The sequence below is a fragment of the Oncorhynchus mykiss genome, chromosome 1, assembly GCF_013265735.2.
Source record: "Oncorhynchus mykiss isolate Arlee chromosome 1, USDA_OmykA_1.1, whole genome shotgun sequence".
NCBI lineage: Eukaryota > Metazoa > Chordata > Actinopteri > Salmoniformes > Salmonidae > Oncorhynchus > Oncorhynchus mykiss.
This window is the reverse complement of record NC_048565.1, coordinates 57894524-57914453: the sequence shown is the minus strand read 5'-3', so window position 1 is coordinate 57914453 and position 19930 is coordinate 57894524. Positions and strand designations below refer to the sequence as shown.

The following is a 19930-nucleotide window of genomic DNA, read 5'->3' as shown; positions in this document are numbered from 1 at the left end:
TGCCATGACTCTCCTGTGATGATCCAAAGGACCAGGTTACAGTGGATCAGCTCTACAGAGTTCTCTCTCTCCCGTAGAGGGGGAGAGGGATGGATGTGTTTTTTTTAATGACATCTCGATCGTAAACCATAGGCAGCAGACGATTCCTTTTGTGGCCTAATTTGGGCAAATGGAATGTCTCTGTGTTACATTAGAGTTTACCGCCCAAGAACTTCAACATCAAACCATGGACACTGGGATATTGGGACTTATGAGAGATGGAATATGGAAAATTAACGTCTATTTTGGGATGTCATTAAAAGTTGCATGAAGACGTTATAACGAAAACATTGTAACTTGAAGAATTTTCATACGGTGTATGTCATGTTTACATGCTTTGCGTTGTGTGGAAAATATCCAGGATAAAGAGAATGTTTTGTGACGTTAAGATTCTGATTTTATTTCTCTAACGAGATCATAGTAAATTGTGATACCTTGCCTCTTAACTAGCTACACCCCAGGGAACCCAGAGAGCGTGTCAGCAAGACGTTCTACCCTAGTGTATAAAGCATTTTAGTTAAGAATGAACATTTCAGAATAGAAGGGCCACAAGCTGCAGCTGAGGTCTACAATTAGTCACGACCCCGAAATGCAACACGAGTTTGAAGAAGACAAAGGAACCTCATAACAATCAATGATACAGTTGAGTACTGAGTACTGTATCTAAGGTGATGAATTTCAGCAGGACCATACGGTTCTTCTCTTCAAATCATTGTCTACACGGCTTTTATCACCAATCTGGGATCATCGACACGGCTGATTAGCTGTCCTCAGGAGACCACACTTCCTGAACGAGTGCAAATAAACAGACAACTAAGAAGGACAATATGACATATTGTGGACAATCAGACTTACACCCGAGAACGAAGGAGAAGGCCATTCAAAGAACAAGGCCTCTGTCGAACCCTTATCACCAAGCTGAACCTGGCCCACGAAGGCCTGGGCCCAACAGAGATACACCAACAAAGCCATTCAACGCGTAAAAAAAAAGAGTCCCTTTTTCAGTCTTTCAAAGATAATTAGTCAAATCCAAATGACTTCACAGATCTTCATTATAAAGGTTTTAAACACTGTGAACAATAAACAATTAATGAACATGCACCTGTAGAACGTCGTTAAGACACTAACAGCTTACAGACGGTAGGCAATCAAGGTCACAGTTATGAAAACTTATGAAGACAGCACTACAGGGAGAGGGGACAGACAGCTGATCGTCCCCGCAGTGGCAGACCATGTGTGACAACACTTGCACAGGATCGGTACATCCGAACATCACACCTGCGGGACAGGTACAGGATGGCAACAACTGCCCGAGTTATACCAGGAATGTACAATCCCTCCATCAGTACTCAGACTGTCTGCAATAGGCTGAGAGAGGCTGGACTAAGGGCTTGTAGGCCTGTTGTAAGGCAGGTCCTCACCAGACATCACCATCAAAAATCTCAATGCTGTGCGTTACAGGGAAGACATCCTCCTCCGTCATGTGGTACCCTTCCTGCAGGCTCATCCTGACATGACCCTCCAGCATGACAATGCCACCAGCCATACTGCTTGTTCTGTGCATGATTTCCTGCAAGACAGGAATGTCAGTGTTCTGCCATGGCCAGTGTAGAGCCCGGATCTCAATCCAATTGAGCATGTCTGGGACCTGTTGGATCGGAGGGTGAGGGCTATGGCCATTCCACCCAAAAATGTCTGGGAACTTGCAGGTGCCTTGGTGGAAGAGTGGGGTAGCATCTCACCGTAAGAACGGGCAAATCTGGTGTAGTCCACGAGGAGGAGATGCACTGCAGTACTTCATGCAGCTGGCGGCCACACCAGATACTGACCGTTACTTTTGATTTTGATTTGACCCCCCCTTTGTTTAGGGACACATTATTCAATTTGTGTAAGGAACTTGTTCAGTTTGTCTCAGTTGTTGAATCTTATGGTCATACAAATATTTACACATGTTAAGTTTGCTGAAAATAAACGCAGTTGACAGTGAGGACGTTTATTTTTTTTCTCAGTTTACATACATTACTTCTTACCCATAAGATCGGCAGTTTGGGGCAAGGTATTAGGGCTAAACGAAGCTTAGTTTACAAATGTATCCAAGTGTTGTTTCTCTCTCTATATTTCCATCTTGGGTAACCAGTGTCCGCTAGGGACTTGTCATCGTATTACGTTTCTATACAATAACCTATACCGTATGTATATGTGTATCTTATGTAATCACTTAGCTTATTAGTGAATAAATAACAATCAATTTGTGTGGTACGGAATGATCAGTGAGACCCGGGTTTGTGCGGATTGACGGAGTCTACGATCTTCAGAATGAGACTTAGATGAGGAAATTATTAACTGATGAGTGGTATGATATCGATATATTCTTGAGTTAATTCGGGAAATGGTAAATCATGAAACAAACTTTTCCCTTGGTGCCCCAAATTCCTAATGAGTTAATTGTTACATGATTAATTTCATCGAGTAATAAACATAGTAGGTCATTATTTGATGAATAGCAGTCATCACATGAATGATAATGGACTGTCGTGACGTGACTGTTTTAAAATTAGTGAAGTTGATGGAGGTTTGTTTGGTGTTATATCTACACTCCATTACTTTCAATTTAGTGGAGACAATGGAGGGTGTAAGTGTTATATTCACACTCAATCACTTCGAAAAAAGTGGATATGGTGGAGTGTGGCTAGCACTGAAGGGTGTTTACATAGGAGGCGGCCCAATTTCATTACAAAAGGGAGTAGTAGGTTGATGGATATTCATTCTTCTTCTTCTTTTGGATGTTGTGGGCGGTGGAGGCTGGTGAGGCGGACCTGTGGGAGAGCAGGCTCATTGTGGTGGTTGGAGTGGAGTTAACTGTCAAACGTGGTGTCCTTGTTTGGTACCGTTCTGTTTGTTCCGACCAATGCAGTGGGCCCATCGTCTTATGGCTCCTTTCACCGGCCTCCACTGCTGGTGAGTATTCTTTGGCAGTTTTACTTAAACGCTGGGGAGCTAGTTACACATGTCTGTCTTTACTTTTTGAGGGAAAATGTACTTGATACGATTGTGATGCCCTGGATAAGAGCATCTGCTAAATGACTAAAATGTCAAAGGTAACTAGAGCTTTTATTCAATTCAGAGATTAATTCTGTGTCAACCACCTGCTTTGGACATAAAACCAAATACAAATAATGATATTTGTCTTATTGTTCAGTAGGTTCAAAAGCCTTCCATAGGCATAGACTGTCAGTGTCCTCTCATTAGGCTCATGTTATGGTGATTTTGGAATACTCTGACAAATGTATTTTTGACTGAAAGCTCGTCACATCTTACATAATATTGCAGATAATTTTTCTTCATGTTGATATTAGTGGGCAATGGGCATGTAGCTGAAGTGTCTCAGTGTAGGAGTGCCGATCTTGGATCAGTTTTTCCTTTTAGATAACAAGGAATAACATTGTGGGGGTCCTGATCCTAGATCAGCACTCCAACTCCGAGAAGCTTGATCTATACAGCCCATGGACTATGATATGACTTGACACTAGTGAACAATGGACAGTGTACCAGCAGCACTTGTGCTCTGAGTCTTTCATCATTGTCTACTTTCATCTCATGGGCATGGCATCAGAGGAATAATACTTATTTCAACATTTAAAGGGGAAGTGAGAAACTGGTCTGGCTCTCACAGATGTTGACCAGACAAATAAAAACCGGACATTATTGTTACGCTGTCAAGCATTGAAGTGATTTTTCTAGGGAAACAGTTCTGGTATTTGAGAAGGCTATTTGATGTATTGAGTAGAACAACTACCAGTCAACAGAAAAAGCTTTCTTAATTGGTTTATGTGTTAATGCCATTTCTTATGATAATACGTATTGTTAAATTACACTTTGAACATGGAAATATACGGAACAAAAATAAACGCAATATGCAACAACTTAAAAGATTTGACTGAGTTACAAATCATATGAAGAAATCAGTCAATTGAAATGCATTAGGCCCTAATCTATGGATTTCACATGACTGATTTGCATCTGTTGGTCAGATACTTAAAAAAAAAAAATGCTTTCCAATGGGCCTTAGGATTTTGTCGGGGTATTTTTGTCCATTAAAACTGCCATCAATAAAATGCAATTGTGTTAGTATAGCTAGCTAATAGCTTAAGCCTGCCCATACCATAACTTCCCGGCCACCACGGGGCACTCTGTTCAGAACGTTAACATCAGCAAACGGCTCGCCCACATGATGCCATACACGTGGTCTGCGGTTGTGAGGCCAGTTCGACGTATTGCCAAATTATCCAAAATGACGTTAGAGGCAGCTAATGGTAGAGAAATGAACATTAAATTCTCTGGCAAGAGCTCTGGTGGACATTCCTGCAGTCAGCATGCCAATTACATGCTCCCTCAAATCTTGAGACATCTGTGGCATTGTGTTGCGTGACAAAACTGCACATTTTAGAGCTGCCTTTTATTGTCCCCAAGCACAAGGTGCATCAGTGTAATGATCATGCTATTTAATCAGCTTCTTAATATGCCACACCTATCAGGTGGATGGATTATCTTGGCAAAGGAGAAATGCTCACTTACAGGGATGTAAACAAATGTGTGCACAACATTTGAGAGAAATATTTTTTTGTGTGCAGATGGAACATTTCTGGGATCTTTTATTTGGTCTCATGAAACATGGGGCATACACTTTACATGTTGCTTTTATATTTTTGTTTAGTGTACAATCCAAGATGGATATTTTCTAGGCCCTAAAAAAAGAATGTTGGTCGAAATCTCCATTAGACAGACCGACAGAAGAAAGTGACGCGCATGAAGGCCCAAATGCACCATCTCTGATTAAAAAGTATTCTCCATCAACTTGGAAACTGACAAGCGGGTGGATCACAGCTGAGTCTGGTTGTCACGTGGTTGCCATGTCACCCAGTCATGCGACAGACATAACAGAGACATGCCAAACAATGAACACCGATTTAGCACACCTCCTGAATCCTAACCCTGCTGTGTCCAAAATGGCAGCTTATTCCCTATATAGTACAAGTGCACTAATTTTGACTTGGGCACAAACAGCTCTGGTAAAAAGTAGTACATTATAAAGGGAATAGGGTGCAATTTGGGATACACCCAGAGAGGATCCAATCAATTATTAAGGTTGAAAAAAATCCACCCGCCTTGCTGGATTATTTCTCAGGGCACTCTTCTCTTCTCCATCCAACTATTCAGTTTTTCTCCTACGCCCTACACTCCTATTTTTTCACTCCTCCCCCATCTCCTCTGCAAAGGCAAAGGGATACTGGAAAATACAGAGCACACCACAAACAAGGGACGAGGGAGGGCAGTCGGCGGTTTGTGTGACTGTGTGTATTGACCGGTCAAAACTGCCGACTCTGCAGAATGGTCACAGGGGACTGTCTGCTAGAGGAATTGCTATGTGGTCTGGGGCCAATACAACCTGTGGTGTTGACAGTTTGACAAATGTAATGGTATATACCCATTAACTCTCAAACACTGATGCCCACCTCCTTGGACGTTAACTAGAATAAATCCCTTGTAGAGACAACACATTGATTTGTTAGACCAGTGGATGCTGGTGTCACTTTAAATTGGAGGATGGGCTGATTGCAAATCCTGGAATGGAATGGTATCCACATTAATTTAATTCCCGCCTTCAAGGAGCCTGTTGTCCAATTTCTCCCTCAACCAGATTCCAGTGTGTTATACAAGGCACACTGCCTAATAAAAAAAAACGTCCATTCTTTCGCTCACCTGGAAGTAGAAGCTCTCACACAGGGTGTCGTGGTAGATGTCCAGGTGGCCCTGTGGGGTGGCCTGGGTCCCCTCGGCTGGGGTCTGGCCCTCGGGGACGGGCACACTGAGGTGGCGAGCCTGGGCGAACGACTGGAGGTAGTGGGCTGCCACCGTCCAGAACTGCAAGTCTGACTCATCCCCAAACAGCCTGCATTTGGACACAACCAGGCCAGTGTTCATTAGGCACGAAACAAATTAAAACGGAAACAGGAAAGGATTACCTGTGAGTGTCCATTAAGGAACCCCTTGATTTGTTTTACATTGCAACATTTTTTTGTTTGTTGTTAGGGTGTGCCGACAAAAATAGGCCGAAACAGGGATGCACTACCCGGGGCTCCGATAAGAAACACACATTTTTGTTTGCAAAACATCCTGGTACAGTGTGTCCTAATGAAGACCCTGATTGCACTTGGTTTTGAAACGTTCGTTGTGATAGCAAAAATGGATCAACCACTAATGACCGCACCACATGACCAGTTCTGCATGAAACCATCCCCACATCAATTCGTCGTTCTACTCCATCTTTCTGCTAAATGCTTTTTAAACATTTTCACAGTGCAATATCTAACCGTTGCTAGGCTACCCCCCTTCACTAGCAAAGGGGTACAAGAACATCAAACCACTATTGTAAAGTTTAATGTGAGTGCAAGAACCTTCTGAACATCGGAAGAAAAGACACCTTAATGTGCATTTGTCTTCTGAAAAGGAGAGTCCTTGGGGATTCTCGGGCTTGGCGGGTTTAGAACAGTCAAAATGGGTTAAAAACATGAATCATAGTTCAGAGCAGATTGCTTCTGCAGGTTTATGTAAGCTTGAGGGTGTAAAGTTAAGTTTAGACAAAGCTAGATCTCCTGACTTAGCACTAATGGTTGGAGCTCAATGTTACATTCAAATCTCCCTGCCATCCTATTTGAGCCAATATGACACCAATGTCGTAGGCTATTAATTTAAACAAGGATATACCTGATGATATCAGGCCATATACATTAAAGCTGTGTCACGACAAGCCCTTGGGGGGAGGATCATAGGCGCCACCTCTATCCAGTTTTATGATGGTCATAAAAACCTGCAGGAAACCTCTCTCCCCCCACTCTCAGAAATGGAAGTTAAATCCCTTTGTTACCACAAAGAGAGACGTTGCAGTACGGTAACATCAAAAGGTTGAATAATTAAACAGTATTTCTGTATTCCAAACATTTGAAATGGTCTGTGTGTATTTAAAGAACAATCCTGTCGAAAGTGTTAATAATTTATGATGTAGCTAAAGACGGTAGGACAACATAACTGTATTTCTGGATGGGTATAATTGTCAGTGATCAGATCCACATTCAAATGTGGGGATACGTATATGATTAAATATGAAACTATATGTGAGAATATATAATGTGGTATATAATGTGGCCTTCTAAATGAGAGAATTGTTTTTCATATGAAGTCTTAACCAAGTCAGTGGCCACGCCCCCATGAGCACAGACATTGAATCGGCGTCATGGAACGCCCCCATTTCTCAGGCCCAGAAACTAGAATATGCATATAATTGACAGCTTAGGATAGAAAACACTAACGTTTCCAAAACTGTCAAAATATTGTCTGTGAGTATAACAGAACTGATATTGCAGGCGAAAACCTGAGGAAAATCCAACAAGGAAGTGCTGATTTTTCTGAAACCTCTCTGTTCCATTGGATGCCTTGCCTCCATTTAAAGGGATATTAACCAGATTCCTTTTCCTATGGCTTCCTCAAGCTGTGAACAGTCTTTAGGCATAGTTTCAGGCATTCATTTTGAAAAATGAGCGAGAAAGAACCCATCGCGTCAGTTGATGGCTGGGTGCCAGCAGAGTTTTTCATGCGCAACAGCCATTTTCTCTCTCTCGCCTATGGAAGAAGCTACATTCCGGTTGACATATTATCGATTATATATTGTAAAAAAAACCTGAGGATTGATTTTAAAAAACATTTGACATCTTTCTACGCACTTTACGGATACTATTTGGAATTTACGTCTGTGAACATAACGCGCCAAACAAATGGAGGTATTTTGGATATAAAAATAATCTTTATGGAACAAAAGGAACATTTATTGTGTAACTGGGAGTCTCGTGTGTGCAAACATCCGAAGATCATCAAAGGTAAGCAATTTAATTTATTGCTTTTCGTGACCACTCTACTTGGCTGCTAGCTGTTTGTAATATTTTGTCTACTGAGAGAGATGTTCTTACATAAACGCTTGTTATGCTTTTGCCGAAAAGCTTTATTGAAACTGACATGCCAAGTGGATTAACAACAAGCTAAACTGTGTTTTGCTATATTGCACTTGTGATTTCATGTAAATTAAATATCTTTAGTCATTTAATTTGAATTTGGCGCTCTGCAATTGAGCGTATGTTGATGAAAATGATCCCTCTAACGGGATGGGTGCGTCAAGAAGTTAAGGCGGGATTCAGAGATTTTCTGTACTCACACATACAGTCAATATGGAGTGACACAGTGTGGGGCTTAAAGACACACAGAGCCTGCAATAGTTACCTGCGTTCGAACCATCAAAGAACCGCCTCTGAAATATGTGATATTTGGCTTCTAAACGAGTTGGACAAATTGGGTATGATATCTTATTGACTTGATGGCTGACTTATTGTCCATTACCAATACGTTTAAACAGTGATGAAACAACACCAAACGGACATGCTGAAATCAACACTGAAAGTGTTGGCAAATGCCATCACCGTAGTCTCTAGGCCGTGCCTAGAGGAGATGCCCCACTTGACCGTAGCTCCCTCGGTCTGAATGAAGCGACCACGCTAATTGTAGGCCTGAAATGAAGCCTGGCTAGTTGTGATTTAATGATGCTTTGGACATATTGCTGCCTCTGGGTCACAGAGACACGCCATTTTCGATGGGCTCATCGGGGAGAGGTTGTGTGGACATCAACGTGAAAAGATTGAATGGTCCCCTTCATATCCTAAAGGGGAAGTATGAACTTTACCATCAAATACAGCTGAAATCCAGAAATGTGCAGGCTTAAATCATCACAGAAAGGGAAACAAATGGCATCAGCCTAGTCTCTAGGCCATGTCGAGTTCAAGGAGATGCCCCACTTGACCGTAGCTCGCTCGGTCTGACCGTAGCGAGTGTGCAAAAAAGTAGGTCCAAAATGAAGCCTGCCCTACATTTGAGGTGCTTTTTGGTGACAATGGCAGAACCATTAAGGCTAATTCAACCACAGGAACGTTCCCAAGGTCCTCCCGCTCTGTGAAAGCCTAACCTTGACCATGTGGAATTAACCCTTAACATATATAAAACTGTCTTCAATGACAATCCATCAGGCCACTATGAGGATTACCTGTGTTGATTTTAAGCTTCCTGGAACAACCAGAAGTGGTTAAATTGACCCTAAAAGTGCTTTTGATTTCACAAACTACAGTTAGTGAAAAACACTGCATTCAACCCTCTGTAAATCAGTCAGTTCTTAACGTAAGGATTTAGGATTATGTAAAAGGATATGTGTTTACTTTCTGCTTCTGTGACAACCAGAAGCACCTTAAATTGGGGTCATAGGGGCTGTTTCGAAGTGTTATAAAGGTCACACACACCCACCCACCCACGATGGAGTGACACAGTGTGGGGCTTACAAACACGCAGAGCCTGCAATAGATACCTGCGTTCGAACCATCAAAGAACCGTCAGACCTAGAGCTCCGAAACTTTATAAACCTGTTCTAGAGCTTAATTCGGTAGTGCATGGTGAGTTATGTGGCTCTAGAAGGTTCTCAGACCGAGAAACAGCCTTGTCCATTTGCAATGTATTCAATTCCTTTTTAGGCGGAGGTAGCGGTCCTGCTGCTGGGTTGTTGCCCTCCTACGGTCTCCTCCACGTCTCCTGATGTACTGGCCTGTCTTCTGGTAGCGCCTCCATGCTCTGGACACAACGCTGACAGACACAGCAAACCTTCTTTCCACAGCTCGCATTGATGTCCCATCCTGGATGAGCTGCACTACCTGAGCCACTTGTGTGGGTTGTAGACTCAGTCTCATGCTACCCCTAGAGTGAAAGCACCGCCAGCATTCAAAAGTGACCAAAACTCAATAAAATAAGACAAAAGTATGTCCATATGGTTACTACATACGTATAATTGACAACCCCCCCACACTTTTTATGAGGGGGAAAATATGAGATTGACATTTTCACCCTTGAGACCTGACTTTGTGACCATTTCCCATATGAAATCCTACGGTGGAGCGTGCTCACCCCCTATGGGATTTTTGGTTTATGACACTTGGCATTTGCAATGTTCCGATTGCAATATGGTCTTGATAAACTGCCGTCCATTTGAGTGGTATTTGCGGTCATGTAGATGGTTCGCCCAATGCCAATAAGATGACACTCATTTTTGTCCATTTCTTGGGGGTCTTCCCTTACCTGTTTAACAGAACACAGAGGGTGTTCTTTATTGGAAGCCTCTCCAACATAATCCAAAGAATCAGGAATTCCCCAGGGCAGCTGTTTAGGCACATACATTTTTTAAATCTTTACTAATGTCATGCCACTGCCTTGAGTAAAGCCAATGTGTATGAATGCGGATGACTCAACACTAAAAAATGTCAGCTACTACAGCGAGTGAAATCCCTGCACACTTAACAAAGAGCTGCAGTTAGTTTCAGAATGGATGGCAAAGGTTAAGCTATTCCTAAATATTTCAAATTACATTGTATTTAGGACAAATAATTCACGAAACACTTAACCTCAACTAAATATTGTAATAAATAACGTGGAAATTGAGCAAGTTGAAGTGACTAAACTGCTTGGAATAGCACTGGATTGTAAAATGTCATGGTCAAAACAAGTTGATACAACATTAGCTAAAATGGGCCAAGTCTGTCCATAATAAAGCACAGCTCTGCCTTTTTAAAAACTAAATCAACACCGCAGGTACTACACAGGCTCTAGTTTTGTCACAAAGAGGGACCTCGGAAAATAACAATTGGCTCAAAACAGGTTGGCACAAATAGCCCTTAAAACCTCTTGAAGCTAGGGGGCACTATTTTTATGTTTGGAAAAATAACCTTCCCAAAGTAAACGGCCTATTTCTCAGGCCCATATGCTAGAATATGCATATAGTTGACAGATTAGGATAGAAAACACTCGAAAGTTTCCAAAACTGTCAAAATATTGTTTGTGAGTATAACATAACTGATATTGCAGGTGAAACCTGAGAAAAATCAAACCAGGAAGTGGATTCTATTTTGAAAGCTCCATGTTCCATAGCCTGCCTTCGCTGCATTTAAAAGGATCTCAACCAGATTCCTTTTCCTATCGCTTCCTCAAGGTGCCAACAGTCTTTAGACATAGTTTCAGGCTTTTATTTTGAAAAATAAGCGAGAAAGATAATATCGCGTCGGTGGATAGCTGGGTGTTCCCATGAGTTTTGCTTGCGCAACACAGTGGGGCAGCCATTGACTCTCCCTCTCCTACTGAAAAAGAGACAATCCCGGATATATTATCGATTCTATATTTTAAAAACAACCTGAGGATTGATTATAAAAAAATGTTTGACATGTTTCTGTGGACATTACGGATACTATTTGGAATTTTCGTCTGCGTTGTCGTGACCGCTCGAGCCTGTGGATTTCTGAACATACCTCCGTTTGTTTGGCGCGTTATTTTGGATATAAAAATAATCTTTATGGAACAAAAGGAACATTTATTGTGTAACTGGGAGTCTCGTGAGTGAAAATATTCGAAGATCAAAGGTAAGCAATTAATTTTATTGCTTTTCTGATTTTCGTGACCAAGCTACTTTGATGCTAGGTGTTCATAATGTTTTGTCTAGTGATCGATAAACTTACAAACGCTTGGATTGCTTTCGCTGTTAAGCATATTTTCGACAGGTGGATTAACAAAATGCTAAGCTGTGTTGTGCTATATTGCACTTGTGATTTCATGAATATAAATATTTTTGTAAGATTATTTGAATGTGGCGCTATGCAATTCAGCGGTTGTTGATGACAATTATCCCGCTAACGGGAAAAGTAGTGTCAAGAAGTTAATGTGTTGTGAAAAGTGTTAAGAAATGTAATGTAATATTTTAAACGGTATACAACTGCCTTAATGTCACTGGACCCCAGCAAAAGTGGCATTGGCAGCAGCTAATGGCGATCCTTAATAAGAAAAATACACAGGTAAGCTAACAGTTACAGAAATCTGGAATGCAGACAGGCTCCATAGACCTCTATGTGTGTCAAATAAACACACATAGTCAAGGTTGGTCACCTGTCTTTTCTAGTGTGTGGATTTTACTCTTGTTTTTGACTACTAATATAATTTCCCTTGTCATATCTCTGGATGCATAAGACTCACAGTTCAATGCCCGATTATAATAACCTGCAGAGGGACAAATAAAAAAAGTGCCAACCAACGCTGACGGGTATTGGGTGAAGTTGCCCCTAAATGCTGATCTTGGGTCAGTTTTGAATTTCCCCAACTAATGGTTAAGGTTAGGATTAGGGGAAGGCATGCTGTTCCTAGATCTGTACCTGAACAAAACTTAACCCCAGAGCACAAGGAGGGGTGGGGTGTGTTTTGAGGGGACTGCAGGGCTACTTACAATGTCCATACTAGCCCACTACTTAGAAAACAAGCTGTGTGGCCAATAAATTGCTTCATACTAAGTGGTATGATAGTGTGGATATGTCGACAGGGACAGGAGGATGGGAGAACAGGACAAGTTTTGTGCAGTGATGCCCGCCCGCTCCCTCCCTCCCTCACTCACCGAGACACCAGGAGGCAGCGTTGCAGCAGGTTGAGCTCAGGATCCAGCAAGACACTTTTCATGTCACTGGGGAGCAAATCAAGGATCACGGAATCACACAGAAACACGCAGACAGACAGACACAGATTAGGTTTCTCGGGCTCTTAACTAACAGCAGGCACAGTCTGGCACACACATGTGCGCATGCACACCAAGATACAATCACACACACATACACACAACTATGCAGGACATCTAGACAAAAAGAATACCAGGAAACCTGGCTTCCACTGCTGGAGCAATCTGGATATCTACATTTGCTTCTCACACAGACAATGTGAGTGCATGCGTGTGTGTCAGACATGCTGATAAATAGACCCCCATCACCAAATGTTGCTGTCACTTCATGTGTGAAAAAAACAAGGATGTCATTATTTATGACAAATGCTTTAAATAGTAGCATTGACATGTGTGTGTGTGTATGAGCGAGCGCATGTGAGAGTTTGTTGAAGAGCGATCACTCACTTGGACATGGAGTTGAGCTGTTCCTGGATCAGGCCCTTAATCTCATGTTTTTCAGTGTAATCCCTACAGAGAAAGAGACAAGGCCCAGATTTACAACATGTCTCAGAATAGAAGTGCTGATCAAGGATCAGGTCCACATCTTATGATCTAAAAGGCAATACTTAGATCAACATTGTGTCTGGTCCCAGACCATTGAATTAGGAATTATAATACCAGAATATTAGAATAAATAATTTAATAGGATCTCTATAAAATGTACAGTTCAAATAATGTGTATCATATTAAAATTGTCCTGGGGTCAGATTGATATAGCACCTCAAACCCCTACACCCAGAGTGAAAATGAAGTGAAATAATCATTGCTACTATGCAAGTAACCATTTGGCTGTACTGTTTACACCTTCAGTAGAGACCCATCCACTGAGCAAGACTTATAAAATGTATATTGATATGTGTGGTCGTAACATGATTTTGTGATATAGCACAACAATATCATGTGACCGTATCAAGTATCTACCCCATAAATATATGGCGCAGTCATCTGTTTATGTACTGTACAAGCGCACCACACTCAGGTATCAACTCAGGTTGCATGGCCTTAACTTATGTATGGAATACTATGTGATAAGTGCATGTGTAACAGCATATAAAGTTCTGGTGTGAAGGCATTTGGGCAGTGGTGTAAAGTACTTCAGTAAAAATACTTTAAAGTACTACTTAAGTATTTTTTGGCAGTATATGTCCAGTCGTGGCCAAAAGTTTTGAGAATGACACAAATATGAATGTTCACAGTCTGCTGCCTCAGTTTGTAGGATGGCAATTTGCATATACTCCAGAATGTTATGAAGAGTGATCAGATGAATTGCAATTAATTGCTAAGTTCATATTTGCCATGAAAATTAACTGAATCCCCAAAAAACATTCCCTGCATTTCAGCCGTGCCACAAAAGGACCAGCTGACATCATGTCAGTGATCCTCTCCTTAACACGTGTGAGTGTTGACGAGGAAAAGGCTGGAGATCACTCTGTCATGCTGATCGAGTTCGAATAATAAACTGGAAGCTTCAAAAGGAGGGTGGTGCTTGGAATCATTGTTCTTCCTACTTCAACCATGGTTACCTGCAAGGAAACATGTGCCATCATCATTGCTTTGCACAAAAAGGGCTTCACAGGCAAGGATTTCGCTGCCAGTAAGATTGCACTTAAATCAACCATTTATCGGATCATCAAGAACATCAAGAAGAGCGGTTCAATTGTTGTGAAGAAGGCTTCAGGGCACCCAAGAAAGTCCAGCAAGTGCCAGGACCGTCTCCTAAAGTTGATTCAGCTGCGGGATCGGGGCACCACCAGTACAGAGCTTGCTCAGGAATGGCATCAGGCAGGTGTGAGTGCATCTGCACGCACAGTGAGGCGAATACTTTTGGAGGATGGCCTGGTGTCAAGAGGGTAGCAAAAGAAGCCACTTCTCTCCAGGAAAAACATCAAAGAGACTGATTTTCTGCAAAAGGTACAGGGATTGGACTGCTGAGGACTGGGGTAAAGTCATTTTCTCTGATGAACCATTTTCCGATTGTTTGGGGCATCTGGAAAAAAGCTTGTCCGGAGAAGACAAGGTGAGCGCTACCATCAGTCCTGTGTCATGCCAACAGTAAAGCATCCTGAGACCATTCATGTGTGGGGTTGCTTCTCAGCCAAAGGAGTGGGCTCACACAATTTTGTCTAAGAACACAGCCATGAATAAAGAATGGTACCAACACATCCTCCGAGACCGACTTCTCCCAACCATCCGGGAACAGTTTGGTGACGAACAATGCCTTTTCCAGCATGATGGAGCACCTTGCCATACGGCAAAAGTGATGACTATGTGGCTCGGGGAGCAAAACATCTATATTTTGGGTCCATGGCCAGGAAACTCCCCAGACCTTAATCCCATTGAGAACTTGTGGTCAATCCTCAAGAGGTGGGTGGGATAAACAAAAACCCACAAATTCTGACAAACTCCAAGCATTGATTATGCAAGAATGGGCTGCCAGGGGTTAATTGACAGCATGCCAGGGCGTATTGCAGAGGTCTTGAAAAAGAAGGTCAACACTGCAAATATTGACCCTTTGCATCAACTTCATGAAATTGTCAATAAAAGCCTTTGACACTTATGAAATGCTTGTAATTATACTTCAGTATTCCATAGTAACATCTGACAAAAATATCTAAAGACAGTGAAGCAGCAAACTTTGTGAAAATTAATATTTGTGTCATTCTCAAAACTTTTGGCCACGACTGTACATTACTTTACTATTTATACTTTTGGCTACCTTTACTTCACTACATCCCAAAAGAAAATAATGTACTTTTTACTCCATACATTCTCCCTGACACCCAAAAGGTCTCGTTACATTTTGGCAGGAAAATTGTCCAATTCACAAACTTATCAAGAGAACATCCCTGGTCAACACCTACTGCACTTGATCTGGCAGACTCACTAAACACTTATACTTAGTTTGTAAATTATGTCTGAGTATTGGTGTGCCCCTGGCAATCCATAAATGAAACAATTAAATTAAATTGGGCTGTCTGGTTTAATAAGGAATTTGAAATTATTTATACTTTTGATAATTACGTGCAATTCCATTTACTTTTGCTACGTATGTACTTTTAAAAACAAATACTTTTAGACTTTTACTCAAGTAGTATTTTACTGGGTGAATTAATTGTACTTGAGTCTGTGTAAGCGTCAACTAATATTTATAAAATATTTTTACCTGGACACTTTGTTAACCTGGAATTTTTCCTTATTGTAGGCTACTACCACTTTTAGTCTTAATCTTTACTAAACTACTCACTGTTTAGCACGACCTCACATGTGAATCCTTAAAGAGATGGGTAGGGATTGCTTAAGAGGGTGTGGACAATGCTAAATGGGTGTAGACAAAGTTAATCAACAATCAAAGCAGAATTACTTTCCCATTGTTCCTCAAAAATACTTATTTTCCACCATCATTTGCAAATAAATTCATTAAAAATCCTACACTGTGATTTTCTGGATTTTTTTTCTCATTTAGTCTGTCATAGTTGAAGTGTACCTATGATGAAAATTACAGGCCTCTCATCTTTTTAAGTGGGAGAACTTGCACAATTGGTGGCTGACTAAATACTTTTTTGCCCCACTGTACCATTTTGTAGAGCGGACTCTACTTTTTACCAATGTAAAAAACTAAATTTCAAATGTTGCTACATACGACCAATTTGAGCTGGTCAATTACATATGGATATGGCGATTTTGGGATGTCAACAAGCCTCATACAAACGGAGCTGCTAATAGGCCAACTGTTATAATTTCCTAGACTGGCTGTATTTAATGAATATTATGAGATTTTTAAATATATTAAAATCATTTTAAAAAACATCTTGACATAGGTGAGAAAGCCAAAGAGGGCATGCTGGCTTAACAAGATACATAATCAGAACCCTGACAACTCAAAAGAACTTTGGCGAGGTGAGCATTTAGCCGACATACACGCCAATGTGTATGTCTGAACCTCCATGGTGACCCATGTACAGTTGAAGTCAGAAGTTTACATACACCTTAGCCAAATACATCTAAACTCAGTTTTTCACAATTCCTTACATTTAATCCAAGTAAAAATTCCCTGTTTTAGGTCAGTTCGGATCACCACTTTATTTTAAGAATGCAAAATGTCAGAATAATAGTAGAGAATGATTTATTTCAGCCTTTACTACTTTCATCACATTCCCAATGGGTCAGAAGTTTACATACACTCAATTAATATTTGGTAGCATTGCCTTTAAATTGTTTTACTTTGGTCAAACGTCTTGGGTAGCCTTCCACAAGCTTCCCACAATAATTTGGGTGAATTTTGGCCCATTCCTCCTGACAAAGCTGGTGTAACTGAGTCAGGTTTGCAGGCCTCCTTGCTCGCACACGCTTTTTCAGTTCTGCCCACACATTTTCAATAGGTTTGAGATCAGGGCTTTGTGATGGCCACTCCGATACCTTGACTTTGCTGTCCTTAAGCCATTTTTCCACAACTTTGGAAGTTTGCTTGGGGTCATAGTCCATTTGGAAGACCCATTTGCGACCAAGCAAAACAAGTATTGATGGATATGGAGAATTTTTCAAATATGATTATGATAAGTATTTTTTTGTCATTATCAGTGATCGGGAAAAAAAAAAATTCAGCTGCCAGCTCACATCTCTCTTTCACTCAAACAGTGACCGTGTGCTCTAAACAACTATTGGTTAGTTATTTTGCCTGTAAAGAAATGGGTGTGTATATTGGTTGAGCTTGCTGTACCAATTGGATTAGAACAAACTGCTTTCCCCACACAGACAGACAAACGAGGATGGGCGTTTCTTTATCTCTTTCTCTCCCTCCCTCCCACTCGTCTCAGGGCAAAAGTCTCCCCTTCTCCAAACATTGTGTATGAATCAGAAATCATTTCTAGTTATTGTTGTTCAATCTATACTGATCAGTAATAAACGCAACATGTAAAGTGTTAGTACCTTGTTTCATGAGCTGAAATAAAATATCCCAGAAATGTTCCATATGCACAAAAGGGTTATTTCTCTCAAATGTTTTGCACAAATTTGTTTATATCCCTGTTAGTGAGCATTTCTCCTTTGCCAAGATAATCCATCCACCTGACAGGTGTGGCATATCAAGAAGCTGATTAAACAGCAAGATTATTCCACAGGTGCACCTTGTGCTGGAGACAATAAAAGGCCACTCTAAAATGTGCAGTTTTGTCACAAAACACAATGCCACAGATGTTTCAAGTTTTGAGGGAGTGTGCAATTGGCATATATGTTTGCAGGAATGTCTACAAGAGCTGTTGCCAGTTAATTTAATTGTTCATTTCCCTTCCATAAGCCGATTCCAATGTCGTTTTAGAGAATTTGGCAGCATGTCCAACTGGCCTCACAACAGTAACCACACCAGCCCAGGACCACCACACCTGTCTTCTTTACCTGCAGGATTGTATGAGACCAGCCACAGACAGCTGATGAAACTGAGGAGTACTTCTGACTAATCAAGCCCATTTTAGGGAAAAACCCAGTCGTGTACATTAGCGGGTAGCTGTTGACGAGGGAACAAATTACACTGTGGGGAAAAACTGAGTAATTGGGACGGCACTTCACCCTCGTAACGGACCATGCAGCACTGGTTTGGATGTCACGGAATAAGGACAGTAACGCCCGGTCACCCGCTGGTTCCTATCATTACAGCCCTTTGCTTTCTCTGTGATCCACAGATCAGGTGCAGCCCATGGACATGCCGATGCCTTCTCGAGGAGGGATGCTGGACCACCCCTCCCTCTCGGTCAGAGCTGAGGGGGGGGGGGGGGGGGGGGGCAGATGGAAGAGAGTACTTCGGGATACTCCGGGATGCTGGCCTTCTAGGCAGAGTTCCTCTGTCCAGTGTCTGTGTTCTTTTGCCTATCTCAGTCTTTTATTTTTATTGGCCAGTCAGATATGGCTTTATCATTGCAACTCTGCCTAAAAGGCCAGAATCCTGGAGTTGCATCTTCACTATTGATGTTGAGAGTGGTGTTTTGCGGGTACTATTTAATGAAGCTGCCAGTTGAGGACTTGAGGTGTCTGTTTCTCAAACTAAACACTCCAATGTACTTGGGAGTAGTACACAGCATTGTACGAGATCTTCAGTTTCTTGGGAATTTCTCGCGTGGAATAACCTTCATTTCTCAGAACAAGAATAGACTGACAAGTTTCAGAATAAAGTTCTTGGTTTCTGGCCATTTTGAGCCTGTAATCGAACCCACAAATGATGATGCTCCAGATACTCAACTAGTCTAAAGGCGGCTAGTTTTTTTGCTTCTTTAATCAGAACAACAGTTTTCCGCTGTGCTAAAATAATTGCAAAAGGGGTTTCTAATGATCAGTTAGCCATTTAAAATGATAAACTTGGATTAGTTAACACAAGTTGCCATTGGAACACAGGAGTGATGGTTGCTGATAATGGGCCTCCGTACACTTATGTAGATATTCAATAAAACAATCTGCCGTTTCCAGCTACAAAAGTAATTTACAACATTAACAATGTCTACACTGTATTTCTGATCAATTTGATGTTATTTTAATGGACACATTTTTTTGCTATTCTAAGTGACCCCAAACTTTTGAAAGGTAGTGTACGTGTTCATGAGAGACCTTCCCATAGAGGGGTCATAATAGTAAGTAGGCCAGACCGTTCGGACGCTACAGACATTTCTTGATCGACTGATGATGATGATCGACTATCAGGTTGTGTCAGGGTCTGACAAACACCGCTGTAGCTCTGCCACCTTGTACCGCAGATGTGGAAGGCCTTTATCGTCGGATGCTCAAACAGACAGATTTATATGGGGATTTTGTTATTACGCTAAATAGACTCAAGAGGGTTAATGTGGGACCCATTTAGAGCTGATACATACACTTGTGTGATGTCCATGGTGAATGTGCCAGACCAGGGCTGCAGCAAGAGGAAGGCCTTCAGGGTGAGGGCAGCACGGGGGAGCAGCAGGTATGGACACCACACAGGATCTGAGGGGGTTAGAGGTCACAGTTTACAGGTCAAAAGAGCATTAGGAAGTTGGGGCAATTGCTAGTGTCAGATAACTACCCTTAATACTGTAAATGTTCAGTGTTCATCGCTCAACTATTTATATCAGTAGTTTGTACTACAATTTGACAATAAACAATGAAATACGGTAACTAATTAATTACTCCACTGTTCTCAGAGACTGTGGCAGGCTGCATCCTGATTCTACTATGGATCTGCACACTATGGATTTAACAATGCTG

The 19930-nt window shown here is 41.5% G+C and overlaps 1 protein-coding gene across 1 annotated transcript in view; it reads right to left on the bottom strand.

The window, feature by feature from the left end:
- Positions 1 to 19930, bottom strand: part of wdr11 (WD repeat domain 11) — a 131855-nt gene that overhangs the window by 23535 nt on the left and 88390 nt on the right. The window contains exons 20-23 of the mRNA XM_021605791.2: positions 19561 to 19669; positions 13112 to 13174; positions 12608 to 12673; positions 5800 to 5989 (exon numbers count right to left, since the gene is read on the bottom strand). Of these exons, the coding sequence (XP_021461466.2) occupies positions 5800 to 5989; positions 12608 to 12673; positions 13112 to 13174; positions 19561 to 19669 (428 nt within the window). The remainder of the gene's footprint in view (positions 1 to 5799; positions 5990 to 12607; positions 12674 to 13111; positions 13175 to 19560; positions 19670 to 19930) is intronic.